This window comes from Scyliorhinus torazame, chromosome 18 (genome assembly GCF_047496885.1).
Source record: "Scyliorhinus torazame isolate Kashiwa2021f chromosome 18, sScyTor2.1, whole genome shotgun sequence".
Taxonomy (NCBI): Eukaryota; Metazoa; Chordata; class Chondrichthyes; order Carcharhiniformes; family Scyliorhinidae; genus Scyliorhinus; species Scyliorhinus torazame.
In genome coordinates, this window is record NC_092724.1 from 57,078,676 (window position 1) to 57,093,236 (window position 14,561).

Genomic DNA, 14,561 nt, shown 5'->3' on the forward strand with positions numbered 1-14,561 from the left:
TTCACACCAACACGATTCTAGTTTTGGGGTATAAGAGGATCCCCATTACTGCCCTATCAGCTCCAGGTATACAACCCTACTCTACATTACTGTTACACACTATGCACTGAAATTAGCACCTAAACCATAAAGGGAAGGAATGAAAATCAAGCTGAACACTATCTCTGAAAGCCTTGTGTACTTGAATTGTAAACTGTATATGGATCCAAGCTGGTTGAGGTAAAAAATTACAGTAAATAGCTGTGTGAAGGTACAAAATCCTTTTTATCAAATTGAATCGCTGCCATCTCTTAGCTTTTAAAGAAAATATTTTTATTCTCCTTTTTCACATTTTCTCCCGCATTTACACCGATCAACAATAAACAATAATCAGCAAGATATGTCAATCCCCATAACAATAACAACGATCCCATCCGCCCACCAACCCCCAAACATCAGCCTGCATGTTTACATAAACAAATGACAAAAAGGAATCAGGGATTACCCAGTCACCCTTAATCTACACAGCCCCCCTCCCCAACTAATGTTCGATGTTATCCAGTTCTTGAAAGTGCATAATAAATAGTGCCCATGATTTGTAGAACCCCTCCGAGCTTCCCCTCAGTTCAAACTTAACCTTCTCAAGGGTCAAGTATTCCAACAGGTCCCCCCGCCACGCCAGGGAGGCTGCTCTCCATCCCAGCAGGATCCGCCTTCGGGCGATCAACGAGGCGAAGGCTATGATATCTGCCTCCGCACCCGTTTCCAACCCTGGCTGGTCCGACACCCCGAATATGACCTCCCGGGGACCCGGGTCCAGTTTCACACGCACCACCTTGGAAATTACCCCCAACACCTCCTTCCAGTACTCCCCTAGCTTTGGACAGGACCAAAACATATGAACATGAATAGGGCCCCCCCTCCCCCCCGCAAATCTCACACACATCCTCTACTCCTTCAAAAAATCGGCTCATCCTCACCCTCGTGAGGTGCACTCTATATACCACCTTCAGATGTGTCAGCCCCAACCTTGCACATGAGGTGGAGGCATTCACTCTCCGGAGCACCTCACACCAGACCCCCTCCTCTATAACCTCTCCCAGCTCTTCCTCCCACTTTGCTTTGATCCCTTCCAGTGGTGCCTTATCCTCTTCCAAAATAGCTCCGTACACCGCTGACACTGCCCCCTCCTCCAGTCCCCTTGTCGTCAACACCTCCTCCAGCAATGTGGAGGCCGGTTCCTCTGGGAAGCTCTGTATCTCCTTCCTGGCAAAATCCCGAACCTGCATGTACCTAAACACTTCTCCCTGCTCTAGCCCATGCTTCGCTTCCAGCTCCCTCAATCCTGCAAACCGACCCCGAAGAAACAAATCTTTTAGCGTCTTAATCCCCCTCTCCTCCCATTTCCGAAAACTTCCATCCCACCTCCCTGGCTCAAATCTGTGGTTCCCCAGAATCGGCATTTCCCTTGACCCTACCCCCAACCCGAAGTGTTGGCGAAACTGCCTCCAGATTTTCAATGAAGCTATTATTAACAGAATCCCTGAATATTTCCCCGGAGCTATCGGGAGCGGCGCTGTTGCTAGTGCCTTCAGCCCCGACCCCCTGCACAAACTGTCCTCCATTCTGACCCACTGAGAATCAACCCCTCTGACCCAGCTCCGCACCTTCTCCACAGTCGCCACCCCATAGTAGTACAACAGGTTCGGGAGACCCAAACCCCCTGCCTGCCTTCCCCTCTGTAGCAGCACCTTTCTCACTCTGGCCACCTTCCCTCCCCATATGAATGAGGTAATCCTTCCCTCAATCTCCCTGAAAAAAGACTGGCAGGAAAATCGGTAGGCATTGAAAAATAAACAGGAATCGCGGAAACAAATTCATTTTAACCGTCTGTACCCGACCCGCCAGTGACAGAGGAAGGCCATCCCACCTTGCCAGATCGGCTTTCACTCTCCCCACCAAACTAGTGATGTTGTACCTGCAAAGCCTCCCCCACTCCCGGGCAACCTGCACCCCCAGATACCTAAAATGAGTCCCTGCCCTACGGAATGGCAGCCCCCCCCACCCCTGGCCGAGACACCACAAAATACTCACTCTTGTCCAGGTTCAGCTTGTACCCCGAGAAAGACCTAAATACCCGCAGTAGCTCCAATATTCCTCCTATCGACGCACTCGGTTCCGACACATACAGCAGCAAGTCGTCGGCATATAAGGACACCCAATGCTCTACCCCCCCACCCCGCACTATTCCTTTCCATGCTCCCGAACTTCTCAATGCAATGGCCAACAGCTCAATCGCAAGTGCAAACAGCAGGGGGGACATAGGACATCCCTGTCTCGTCCCACAGTGGAGAGAAAAGTATCTCGAACTGATATTATTTGTGCGGACACTCGCCTTCGGCTCCTTATATAATAGTTTTACCCAGTTCACAAACCTTGGTCCAATCCCAAACCGTTCCAGCACTGCCATCAGGTACCCCCATTCTACCCGATCAAACGCCTTCTCGGTGTCCAATGCCACAACTACCTCTGTTTCCTTCCCTTCCGCTGGTGCCATAATGACATTCAAAACCCTCCTAATGTTCGAAAACAGCTGCCTCCCTTTCACGAACCCTGACTGATCCTCTCCTATCACCTTCGGGAGGCACTCCTCCAGCCTACCCGCCAGTACCTTCGCCAACACTTTTGTGTCCACATTCAGAAGTGATATGGGCCGATACGACCCACACTCTGTCGGATCCTTATCTTTTTTTAGGAACAGTGAAATCGATGCCTGCCCCAAGGTTCCCTCCTCAAACATCCCCACCATCAGGGGTGCCAACCTGTCCTTGAATTTTTTATAATATTCCACCAGAAACCCATCCGGCCCTGCCACCTTCCCCGACTGCATCCTCCCAATCGCATCCTTTATCTCCTGCTCCGCTATAGCTCCTTCTAATGTAGCCCTGTCCCCCTCCCCTAGCCTTGGGTACTCCAACTCATCTAGAAATTCCTGCATCTCACGGTCTCCCCCGGGTGGCTCTGACTTGTACAACCTCTCATAAAACTCCTCAAAAACCTTGTTAATCAGCACTGGAGCCACCACCAACTTCCCTGCCCTATCCCTCACCTGAAGATTTTCCCTTGCCGCTGCCTCCCTCCGGTGCTGACCTGCTAACCTGCCTTATCTCCATGTTCATAAACTGCACCCCTTGCTCGTCTCAGTTGGCGCACCACCTTCCTGGTGGACAGTCGGTCGAAGCTCGCCTGTAGTTCCTTCCTCTTTTCCAGCTTCGCCGGGTCCCCATCCTCTGCATACCTCCTATCTACCTCCAGCATTTCATCTATTACCCTCTGCCGCTCCAACCTCTCCTCTTTGTCCACCCTGGCCTTAAACGAAATTACCTCACCACCGCCTTTAGAGCCTCCCAGACCACTGCCTTCGACACCTCACCCGTACAACTGAAACCTACATATTCCTTAATTGCCTTTTCAATTTTCTCACAGAACACTTGGTTCCCCAAAAGCCCCACATCCAGTTTCCACCCCGGTCTATGTGCTACCCCCTTCTCCAGCACCATATACACCCAATGTGGAGCGTGATCTGACACTGCAATTGCAGAGTATTCCGACCCCTTGACTCCAGCCAGCAAAGCCTTCCCCACCACACTCGATCCGCGAGTATACCTTATGGACCGCTGAGAAAAACGAGTACTCCCGTTCCCTTGGGTGCAGAAACATCCAAGGATCCACCCCTCCCATTTCCACCATTAGCCCAGCCAGCGCCTTCGCACCCCCTGATGGGACCAGCGAGCGCGGCCGTGATCTGTCCAACCTTGGCTCCTGCACCAAGTTCCAGTCCCCCCCCACAATCAGCTCATGCGTGTCCAAGTCGGGAATAGCCCCAAACACCTTCCTCGCGAATCCCACATCGTCCCAATTGGGACCGTATACACTTAACAGCGCCACTAATCTCCCCTCCAGCGCCCCTGCCACAATCACATATCTACCCCCCTGATCTGCCACCACATTCCCCATCTGGAAGCGTACCCTTTTGCTGATCAACACCACTACCCCTCGAGCCCTTCCATCAAATCTGGAGTGAAACACTTGGCTAACCCAGCCCTTTTTAAGTCTCACCTGGTCCTTCACCCTCAAGTGAGTCTCCTGCAGCATTGCTACATCGGCTTTCAAACTTTTAAGATGTGCAAGCACCCTTGACCGGACCTCCTAGCCCTCTCACGTTCCACGTGACTATCCTTACTGGGGGTCTCTCACACCCCCCCCCCCCACCTTTCTTATCCATCACCATACCACCGGGCCCTGCCCCATATGCCTGACCCGCCCCTGTCCATTGTTAACATCGAACCCCTTCCCCCCCCTCCCAAGAACCCCCCCTACAAAAACATCCCCCAACATCCATCCCTTCCCCCCCTCTCGCTCGCCTCGTAGGCCCATTGACGCCTGCTCTCCAGGCTCCAACGTCCGCAGCCCTCCTCTCACCTCACCCCTGTTCACTAACTGACTTTAGTTAGCTAGCGCGGGTGGCTCCCCCCGCCAAGACCTCTCGCCCCCTTCCACCCAGTCCCAGAGAAACACCAAAACAAACCCAACAATCCACGAACATAACATTTAACCGTCGCAACACAGAGCACCATTAACTTGAACTCTGTAACAATGCAAAGAGAAGTAAATTTTAATACAAATCAGTAAAAAGAAAGTTGTAACATTTATACATTTTCCAGACGCTCAAACACAGTCCACAGTCTCTCTTCCAGTTCCGCTCTTCACGTCTGTCCCAAGCCTTCTGCCCTCACGAACACCTCAGCCGCCTCCGCTGTCTCAAAATAAAAGTCTTTGGAGTTATATGTTACTCTCAACTTCGCCGGGTACACCATACCAAATTGCACCCCCTTCTTGTACAAAGCTGCCTTCACTCGCCCAAATGCCGCTCGTCTTTTTGCCAACTCCACCGTCAAGTCCTGGTGGATCCGAACCGCAGTACCATCCCACAGCACCTCACGCTTCTGCTTCGCCCAGCTTAATACCTTCTCCTTCATGCAAAACTTATGGAAGCAGATAATTACTGCCCTTGGCGGCTCGTTCACTTTGGGCTTCGGCCTTAATGACCGATGAGCTCGGTCTAGCTCGTACAGGGTGGGGCTCTCACCGTCCCCCATCAGCTCCGCCAACTTCTTAGCTAAGTATTGCGTTGGCCTTGGGCCCTCTGTCCCTTCGGGCAAGCCCACAATTCTCAACTTGTGCCGCCTTGAGCGGTTTTCCAAGTCTTCCAGCTTTGCTCGGAGTCCTCAGTTAACCTCCACCACCCTCCGCAGCTCGTCCCCCATCGAGGTGACCTGGTCGCTGTGTCATGACACGGCCTCCTCCACCTTCTCGCCCTGCTCTCTCACCTCGGCCGATGCCTTTGCCACCTCCACCCTCATCGGGCCGATTGCCTCCTCCACCAATGACCTCAACACGACTGCCGTCTCTTTCCTCAAGGCCTCCATGTGCCCCACAAACTGTTTTTCCAGCTCCACCACCATCACCTCGGTCATCTTCTCCACCGTAAGTAGTGCGGCCCCGCCTTGCAGTTCGGCTTCCGCCATCCTGTCAACACTTTTGCTAGTCTTCTCCTTCAGCGGCGAACCCGCATTTCCTCCTTTCGTCGACGCTGCTCTTCGCATCCTTTAGCGACTTATTGTTTTTTATATTCTTTCTTTTCTCCTCTCTCCCCCTTCACCCTTCTGTCCTTCATCAATCTGACTTATTCTTTTTTTGGAAAAAAAAGGGGAGAGAAAAAAAAAAAGTTCACCAAACTTCCTTCAACCTTCTTTCTTTCTCCTCTGCATTCACCCAGAGCTCCCCTGGGACCAGGCTTCAGCCTTCTTTCTTCCTCCTAGGTGGGAGCCATCCGACGTGGAGCACCCTCCCTACATGGTGCCCTGGCCTCGGGCCTGCCGCCTCGGCCTCCTCGTAGCTCCACCCCCACTGCTCTGACCTCAACGCCGCTCCGGGCCCAGCGCCTCAGCCCCCGCCGACCGACACCCGCGCAGGGTTCTTCGCTGGTTTTTAAACCGGCCCCGCTGGCTGCTCGTGACGGCTCCAAAGGCCGACGATAGTCGGGGGGGGGGGGGGGGGGGTGTGCGTGAAGACTTGGGGATTTCCCCGAAATCGCCGTGAATCGCAGCCACCGGCGGGAGCTCTTGTTGCTGCGGCCGCCCTGCTCGCCCACGCCACCCGCCATCTCTTAGCTTTGATGGTACCATTAGTTTTTCATTTACAGCAACCCATACTTATACAGTGCAATTAACTTAATAAAATGTTTCAAGACACTTGACACCCATTATAAAACATGACACCAAATCACATGGGACATATAAAATCAAACGCTTGGTCAAAGTGGTAGCCTTAAAGAAGGAAAGTGTATTAAAACTGTGGATGTTCAGGGCGGCACGGTGGTGCAGTGGTTGGCATTGCTGCCTCACAGCGCCAAGGACCCAGGTTCGATCCCGGCCCCAGGTCACTGTCCGTGTAGAGTTTGCACATTCTCCCCATGTCTGCCTGGGTCTCACCCCTAAAACCCAAAAAGATGTGCAGGGTAAGTGGATTTGTCCCTTAATTGAAAATAAGCAGGTACTCTAAATTTATTTTTAAGAACTGTGGATGCTCAGAGATCAGAATTAGAAGAGCGCAGGTAACCCGGGAGGGTAGTGGGATAGGGGGGAAAAAATTGAGATTTGGAGAGGTGAAGTCAAAGAAAGGGATCCAAAAACAATGAGAATTAATACTCATATCCTAATTTCAACATCCCTTCTCCTGCTGAAGGTGCCAGTGAGAAATTCAGTTCTTCTGACAATCCAAATATCTTTATTCCCTTAATAATTGTTAACTCTCTAGAGTGCAAATCCATCTAGTATTTTAGCATTGCTCACTATCTGGTGAGGCACTCCTTGGACCTCCTTTGGGAGGGATTCGAGTCTCTGTCACAACATTCTAATCTCTTGTTTGCTGCTGTTATTTTGGTCACTACTTGTGAACATTTTTATTTCTCAAACTCGGCGTGTAAGGAATTGAAAGCAAGAATGCACCAATTTCTTTCCTGGAATTTAAAGTTTTGCAACTCCCTAAACTCTGGTCTTTCCTCCCTCCTTTAATCTAAAGGTATCCTTTTCCTAGATTTACCATTTATTTGTCAGAAGGTATGAATAATTAACATTCTACATCAGTTTGCTTTGGATACACTTTTATTATAAGAGCCAGCCAATTCACACAAGTCCAGCTCAGCAGCAATTTGCATTTAAATACTCTTTAAGCCAAACAATCTACTGTAAACTCTGAATGGGCAAAAAATATGCTAAAATAAATAGATTCTGAAAGCTAAGTTTCTAAGTGTAGTTATGAAATGCTTAACAAAATCAATATTAGCATTTTTGTGCACTGTGTGAAAACATGCAGTCACACACTGGTTTCCAAGTTTTTCCATAAAATAAAGCCCCATAAAACAAATTAGATCTATACATAGTGCCTTGAACAGTCCCAGTATTTACAACAGGGTTTAAAATCTCTGCCATCCTTTAACTGTATGTAAGCTGCAGTTACATTTTTTACACTGTTTTAAAAAAAAACCATACATCTGTTTTACTTCAGAGAACACTGACTTTTGGACAGCTCAAAGGGTTCAAATGATACTTAGAATATCCAGTGTTAAGAAAAATCATTTTAGCAGATAACAAACATGCAAATTTCAAAATACATTGGGTACTCAAAAAGATTAATCTGCTCTGTTTTATTTCAGTGATGTGTGCCAGGGGGAAAAAACACCGCTTTTGCATTTTTAATATTTGCAGTTCACTTCTGTTGCAATGAGGTTACTTTGAACATTCCCCGTTTTTCTTGAATCAGATTGCACGTTAGCAAATCAGGAAGTTGAACTTGCACAGCTATCCCTTTTTTAAATTTGAATGAAAAGGTTGGAGGCTGCTGAGATAGCATGCAACTCAAGGCTCCCATTTTTCATTTCCAGGGAACAACTTAAACATAGTTTTGCTTGGCCTTTTGACATTTTGTTTGTAACAACAGATTGTAGACAAAAGGTATGTGTATATTTATGAAGGGGAAATATCAAAAACTGACTGCATGGGATGGTGGCAGCGGGTGGGGAAATACTAAGATGATAATTGAATGCCTCACTGAATTCAAACAAGCAGGCCCGATTTAGAAAACACATCTGCCATTCTCTTATGTGCCAAAGGATACAGTGGTGGATTAAACCCTGTTACTAAAACAGTTAGTATCTGACAGAAGCATGCTATGCAAAAAGAGGTTATTCTTAAAATTGAGAGAATATCCAGTCCAAGGGTAAATTGGATATGAAACTTAGCCACCATAGTGAGCCTCCATGCTTTAAACAGGTTTAGTTTATCAATTCCTGGATTTGGGACAGATTCCACTTGTGTGCTTTAGCAATAAGAGAGATGTATAGCGCTGATGGGCCAAAAGAGGCTGAATAGCTTTTGCCACAATTGTGAATATCTTTGCTGTCCTGGTAAAACCACTGCAATAATAAAGTTTTGTGGATGAACCTACCAAACATTATAGCATGCTACATATACCTTTTACTGGATATTAGATTTCCAAACGGTGCTTCATTCCACTATTTCACCCTTCCTCCAAGCCCACTAAAAATCTTTCATCAACCCCAGGTCTTGTTGATAGATGGTTGAATAGTGAAAGGTTTGATACTTAGGCTGCAATGATCAAGATATTACAGTAATAGGAAAAATAAGCTTACTGGTAACAAACCAGCCTTTAATAAAAGTAAAATCTGGTTTTACTAAATCATGTATAGAAAGTGTTCTGTACATTTATTATTACATACATAACGTGTACATAACATGGAAATCTCATGTAAAATTGGGACAGAAATGAGGGAAACTCAATAGGCTGGTCAGTATCTGAAATAAACTGATACACTAACCTATCTTACCCTATCCAATGTTGAGCAGCATGCTGTTTGTTTCCTGCATTGGTAATTTTTTCCACTTTCCAATTCTGGGGACACATTCCAATTGGTTCTTTACCTCAAGTGTTCCATTCAACCTGTGATGCATTTTATTTTGGGAAGTCATTGGGTTTGAAATTTAAAGCGTAACTCACACTGTGTCTATCTTTGGACCTGGTGGAACAGACTGGATATATTCTTTGCTGAATCTTAAAAGGCAGTTGAAACACATGAGGGGCACTGGGATTAATTAGGTGTGCTTCTCCTTTGATTTTGAAGTACAGTTGAGAATATGACTTGCCTATGAATTAACAGCTGGACAGAAATCTAGAATTCTGTGAACAATGTACAAGATGTATGGGTTGTGATCCATTGAGCCAGGGTTGCAGCATGAGAGCAATGGGGAAAGAAAGCCAAGTGGAGGAGGCACAATAATAAAAAAGGATTCGCAGATTACAAACTAATTTTCTGTAAACGAACTACTGACTTCTAACTTCTCCTTCACCCCAACATTCAGCCTTTGCTGCAATCCAGAATGGATAATACACAGAGTAACCAACGAGTATTCTGCAAAACTAATTTTGTTTGTTCCACCTTAAAGTCTTAGCCCTATAACATATAAATAGCCCTTCAGGAGGCAGACTGATTTTAATTTCACTGAAGTGTCTGTGTCAAATTTATCTGTCAGTAAGAGTTATTAAACCCCTATGAGAAGCACCTGTGCAGGCACTTCAGTGTAGTTGAATGAATGCATCCAGTCCTTCTGGAATTAATCCTTTGTAAATCACCTTATGTTTTTCAATGGCACGAGCAGCAAGGCACTGGAGGGTGATGTGGTTGATAGGTTGAATCAAATTCTTGGCCATTTTCTTTTCATCCAACAAATCCCAAGCAGTTTTCTTGGAGGAATTGGTAGCATCAAAATGTGCCCCAGTGTCAATTAACATGTTCATAATATCAAGATTGTTGTTGAATGCAGCTATATGCAGGGGAGTATTGTTCTCATAATCTCTTGAGTCAACGTCAGCACCGCATTCCAATAGTACCGAGGTCACTTGCAATGAGGGGAACTTGCAAACTGGATAGCGGCCAACTGATGTTGTGTCCTTGTCAACAGCTAGATGCAATGGGGTAAATCCACCCTTTCCTCTTGGGTTCAACTTCAGGAGGCGATAGATGGTTTGCTTCTTATAATGCTCCTGGTCAGGGCTACATTTGACCTTTTCCAGCAAGGAGATCAAGTGCAAAATAATGGACAAAGCTTTAGTGAACTGTGCCACATCTGGTGGGTTCTCGCGCTGATTCACTGCCCGCTCTACTTCACGAACACTTTTGCACAAGATGCCCATCAGGTCATTGAATGACACCTTCATGGCTAGGGTGCCTTTTGGACGGTCTTGCAGGACAAAAGAAAAGAGTTCAGCAAATGAGAGCAAACTACTAGCAGTCATAGGGCTCAATGGGTCTAAATTGTTCTGCTGCATATCCAATGCATATTTCCACAAATTTATGCACCTTTCAAAGTTTCCAGAATCAGCATAGACTGCACCTCGGTAACGGATATAGTAGGAGGTGTCTGGATGGGATGGACCAAGAATTCTCTCTCGAATTAATAAAGCTTGCATCCTCATCTCATCTGGGTCAGTGATCAGGGCCTCCAGTTCTTCAGAAGTTGTAACTTCCTTTGCATAATCATAGGCCAGCACCAACTGTCCGACCTGTGGCTTCTTAACTACTTTGCTTTTATCACTGTGTCTCTTCTCCATTGCTCTCTTCCAAAACTTCATAGCTCCCAGCAAGTCCCTTTTCTTATCAACAAATGTGGCTCCCAGCAGTTCAAGTGCATCAATTCGGTCTTCCTTCCTGGTCTGTACATGGTTAATAAGAAACTCCACAATATTCATGTGGCCTGTGACACTGGCAGCAAGTAAGGGGGTCATTCCATAACCATCCTTTTCCATTTTAGCCCCACATTTTAGCAGCGTTTTCATGATTTCCAGGCTTCCTGATTCTGCACAATCGTGCAAAGCAGTGTTCCCCTTCACACTCTTCCTATTCACATCCGCCCCCTTCTCCAGCAAATACTTGGCAATCTCTTTATGCCCTTTATAGCATGAGATCATGAGGCAAGTATGCCCATGCCGATTGGCCACTTCCATGTCTGCTCTGTGCTCGATGAGGTACTTGACGATCTCCAGGTGGCCATCGAAGCAGGCTGCCCGCAGTGGGGTGGAGTTGGTCAGGGTGGTGTTGTTGACGGACGCCCCGTGTTCCAGGAGACTCCGGACTACCGACAGGTGCCCGGCGGCTGAGGCTGCCCAGAGCGGCGGGGCCCCTTCGATGGTTTCCCCGTCGAAATTGACCGAGCCGCCCAGCTCCACCTTGGCCTTGCAGTGCTCCATCAGGTAGTCGACCACCTGCAGGTGGCCGTACCTGGAGGCGATGAGCAGGGGGGTGCCACCGTTGGTTTTCTCCAATGTCACCGCCTCCAGCTCCTCGGTGCTCCGGTTGTTGAGCAACTTCTGCATAAGTTTCAACTTCCCGTCCCGAGCTGCGTTGAAAATTGCCGTCTTGATGTCCATCTTCGAGCCCCTGCTGCCATTTAAACACCGGCCGGGCCAATAAAGAAGGAAGGAAGGTGGGAACCCGCAGCCACCCTCGGCCCTGGAACGACCGATATTATTTGTAGAAAGTAAAATGGAGACCTCCAGCTGACGGCTCGGGCCGGGATCTCTCCGCGCATGCGTCCGCGGGCGCCGCCGCGCATGCTGGGGAGTCTGTCCGCGCGACAAACTACAAGCTCCAGAAACCACCGGTGCATAGCTGCGCCTGCGCCTCTGGGCCCCGCCGCCGTGCATGCCGGTTGTTTGAGGTGCTGAACTACCCCAGGCGAGTCCAACCGCCGGAAACCCCATGGTGGCTTCGAGCTCGTCAGGCGATAGGCTCGGCCCACCATTGACTGATGGCCAAGGTAGCTAATCAGCGGGTAGAATCCTGCCTGGCTACGGAATCAGATTCATCATTCAGTTGATAAGGACGCGGGATCAATTGAAAGGTTGGCGATAGCGGTTGTGAGGTTTGTGAAGCCCACGTTCAGTCAGTTAAATAATGATGAAATGGTCCATTCAGTCAGGGATTGCGATAGTTGTTGTTATCTCACAACCTCGGAGGCCCAATGTGCTTCACCTCTGTACTGATGTGCATTATCAAGTGTATGTGTAAATATGTATAGCCTCCAACCAGTAGGTGTCAGGCAAGTAGCAGCACATGACACTGTAGCCTGGGGGAGTCTTGAGGAGAAACCATCATGGTCAGTTGGGTTTGTATTAGTTCCAGATTTATAGCATCGGTTTCCTAACCACAGTTTATGAACTAGTCCTGAACTAGATGATCCTTAGTACGCTGATTCAGTAATTGTCTTTGTAAAAGAACATAACATGGTACCAAGAGTGGCGGTCAAAAACTAAAAGATCAGAAGTGTGAAGATTTGAAGGACACTGTCTTCAAATTTGGTGAAATGGTGCTACAAGGACAACGTGGAACATCAAGGGTAAAAGCAATCTTGTCGAAAAAGAAATCTCTGAAAACGCAACACCAGTGCAAGAAGAAGATGGGTAGTTTAAAAACTCCAGAACAATTTCTAGTAACCGGTAATGTTGATGGCAGTTGGCACGCATTTAAACAACAGTTTACACTGTTGCAGCTTTAGGATTGCAGGCGTGCGTAGCCAGATGAAATTGGCTAACGGTAGCAGCCCACAGGTGATTGAGATTTAGAACACCTTCGTATATGAACAAGACGATAGTAAAAGCTTTGATGCCGTCATAAAAGAATTTTTGCACTCTGAGAAGAATGAAACTGAGGGCAGCACGGTGGCACAGTGGGTTAGCCCTGCTGCCTCACGGCGCCGAGGTCCCAGGTTCGATCCTGGCTCTGGCTCACTGTTCGTGTGGAGTTTGCACTTTCTCCCCGTGTTTGCATGGGTTTCTCCCCCACAACCCAAAGATGTGCAGGATAGGTGGATTGAACACGCTAAAATTGCCCCTTAATTGGGAAAAAATGAATTGGGTACACTAAATTTATTTTTAAAAAGAATGAAACTTGTGAGCGATATATATTTAGAACACACACGCAGAAGACGGTCAAGTCCTTTAATAGCCTTTCTTACCGAACTCAAGTTAAAAGCACAAACGTGTAACTTCGCAACTTTAAAATCCTCAATGATTCCGGATCAAATTGTCTTTGGAGTAAACAATGATAAGGTATGTGAACGTCTCTTATGGGATAATGAACTTCAGTTATAATAATAATCTATTATTGTCACAAGTAGACTCACATTAACACTGCAATGAAGTTACTGTAAAAGTCCCCTGGTCGCCACATTCCAGCGCCTGTTCGGGTACACTGAGGGAGAATTCAGAATGTCCAATTCACCTAACAGCATGTCTTTCGGGACTTTTGTGAGGAAACCGGAGCATCCAGAGGAAACCCACTCAGACACGGGGAGAACGTGCAGACTCCACACAGACAAATTCTCAAGCTGGTAATCGAACCTGGGACCCTGGTGTTGTGAAGCAACTGCGCTAACTATTGTGCTACCATGCCGTCCACCTGTGCTATTGTGATGCGATTAGGATTTGCCACGCTAGTGAACTAGCTACGCAACATAGCACACTAAATGCACACGGTTTTGGTGTGAAATTAGGAGCAATGCCGACGCATTAGATGTTGTGATGCACTCAAAAATAAAACATGGTCTCAACAGCAGCAGCCATTTTAAACGCTCAGCAGATGCAGCCATTACATGCAAAAGATGTGGAAAATGGCACCTACTGAGGCAATGTCCAGCTTATGGCAAAATTTGCACAAAGTGCAAAGTAAAAAATAATTTTGCAAAACAATGTTTCACAAACAAAATCATTAATGCAGGGAAGTCAATTAATACAATTGATGACATTAACTTGGGAGGCACATTTTTTGTTGATGTAGTCTTGGATGAAGACAGGGCAAACACAACCGAAAAGAATAAAATGCCGCCTAAAAAAACAGAAAGTGACAAAAGTGATACTGGAATAGTGACAAAGGACAAATGGACAGTTTCTTTTTTGATAAATCGATCACTTATCACTGTGAAGTTGGATATAGGAGCAAGAGCAAACCGCATAAACTTCATCAGTGATATCAAAACTATGCAAGAAACCAGTCTTGTTGAAGAACTATAATGGTCAGAAAATTGACACATTAGGAATGTGTGAATTGGATGTACAAGTAAAAAATAATATGCATAAATTGAAATTCTTGATAATTGCTGAAGGCCGTGAATCGCTATTAAGTGATGAAGCGTGTGAAGCATTGGAGCTGGTGAGAAGAGCGTATAGCACTGACGGTGCATTGAGCACACACAATGGATCAATGGAGTCCATTGTGCAGGCTTTTCCAGCACAGCATGGTGGCACAGTGGTTAGCATTGCTGCCTCACGGCGCTGAGGTCCCAGGTTCGATCCCGGCTCTGGGTCACTGTCCGTGTGGAGTTTGCATGTTCTCCCCGTTGTTTGCGTGGGTTTCACCCCCACAACCCAAAGATGTGCAGGGTAGGTGG

At 47.2% G+C, this 14,561-nt stretch overlaps 1 protein-coding gene across 1 annotated transcript; it reads right to left on the reverse strand.

Annotated features, from left to right (window-relative positions):
- Window positions 1–7,187: 7,187 nt before the first annotated feature.
- Window positions 7,188–11,697, reverse strand: LOC140395220 (protein fem-1 homolog C-like). Its single transcript, XM_072482765.1, has one exon. It carries the CDS (start codon window positions 11,542–11,544, stop codon window positions 9,694–9,696), a length of 1,851 nt encoding a protein of 616 aa, XP_072338866.1. The 5' UTR covers window positions 11,545–11,697; the 3' UTR covers window positions 7,188–9,693.
- Window positions 11,698–14,561: the final 2,864 nt, after the last annotated feature.

Coding starts and splice junctions, on each gene's coding strand:
- LOC140395220 (XM_072482765.1), bottom strand. CDS start 11,544: ATGGACATCAAGACGGCAATTTTCAACGCAGCTCGGGACGGGAAGTTG.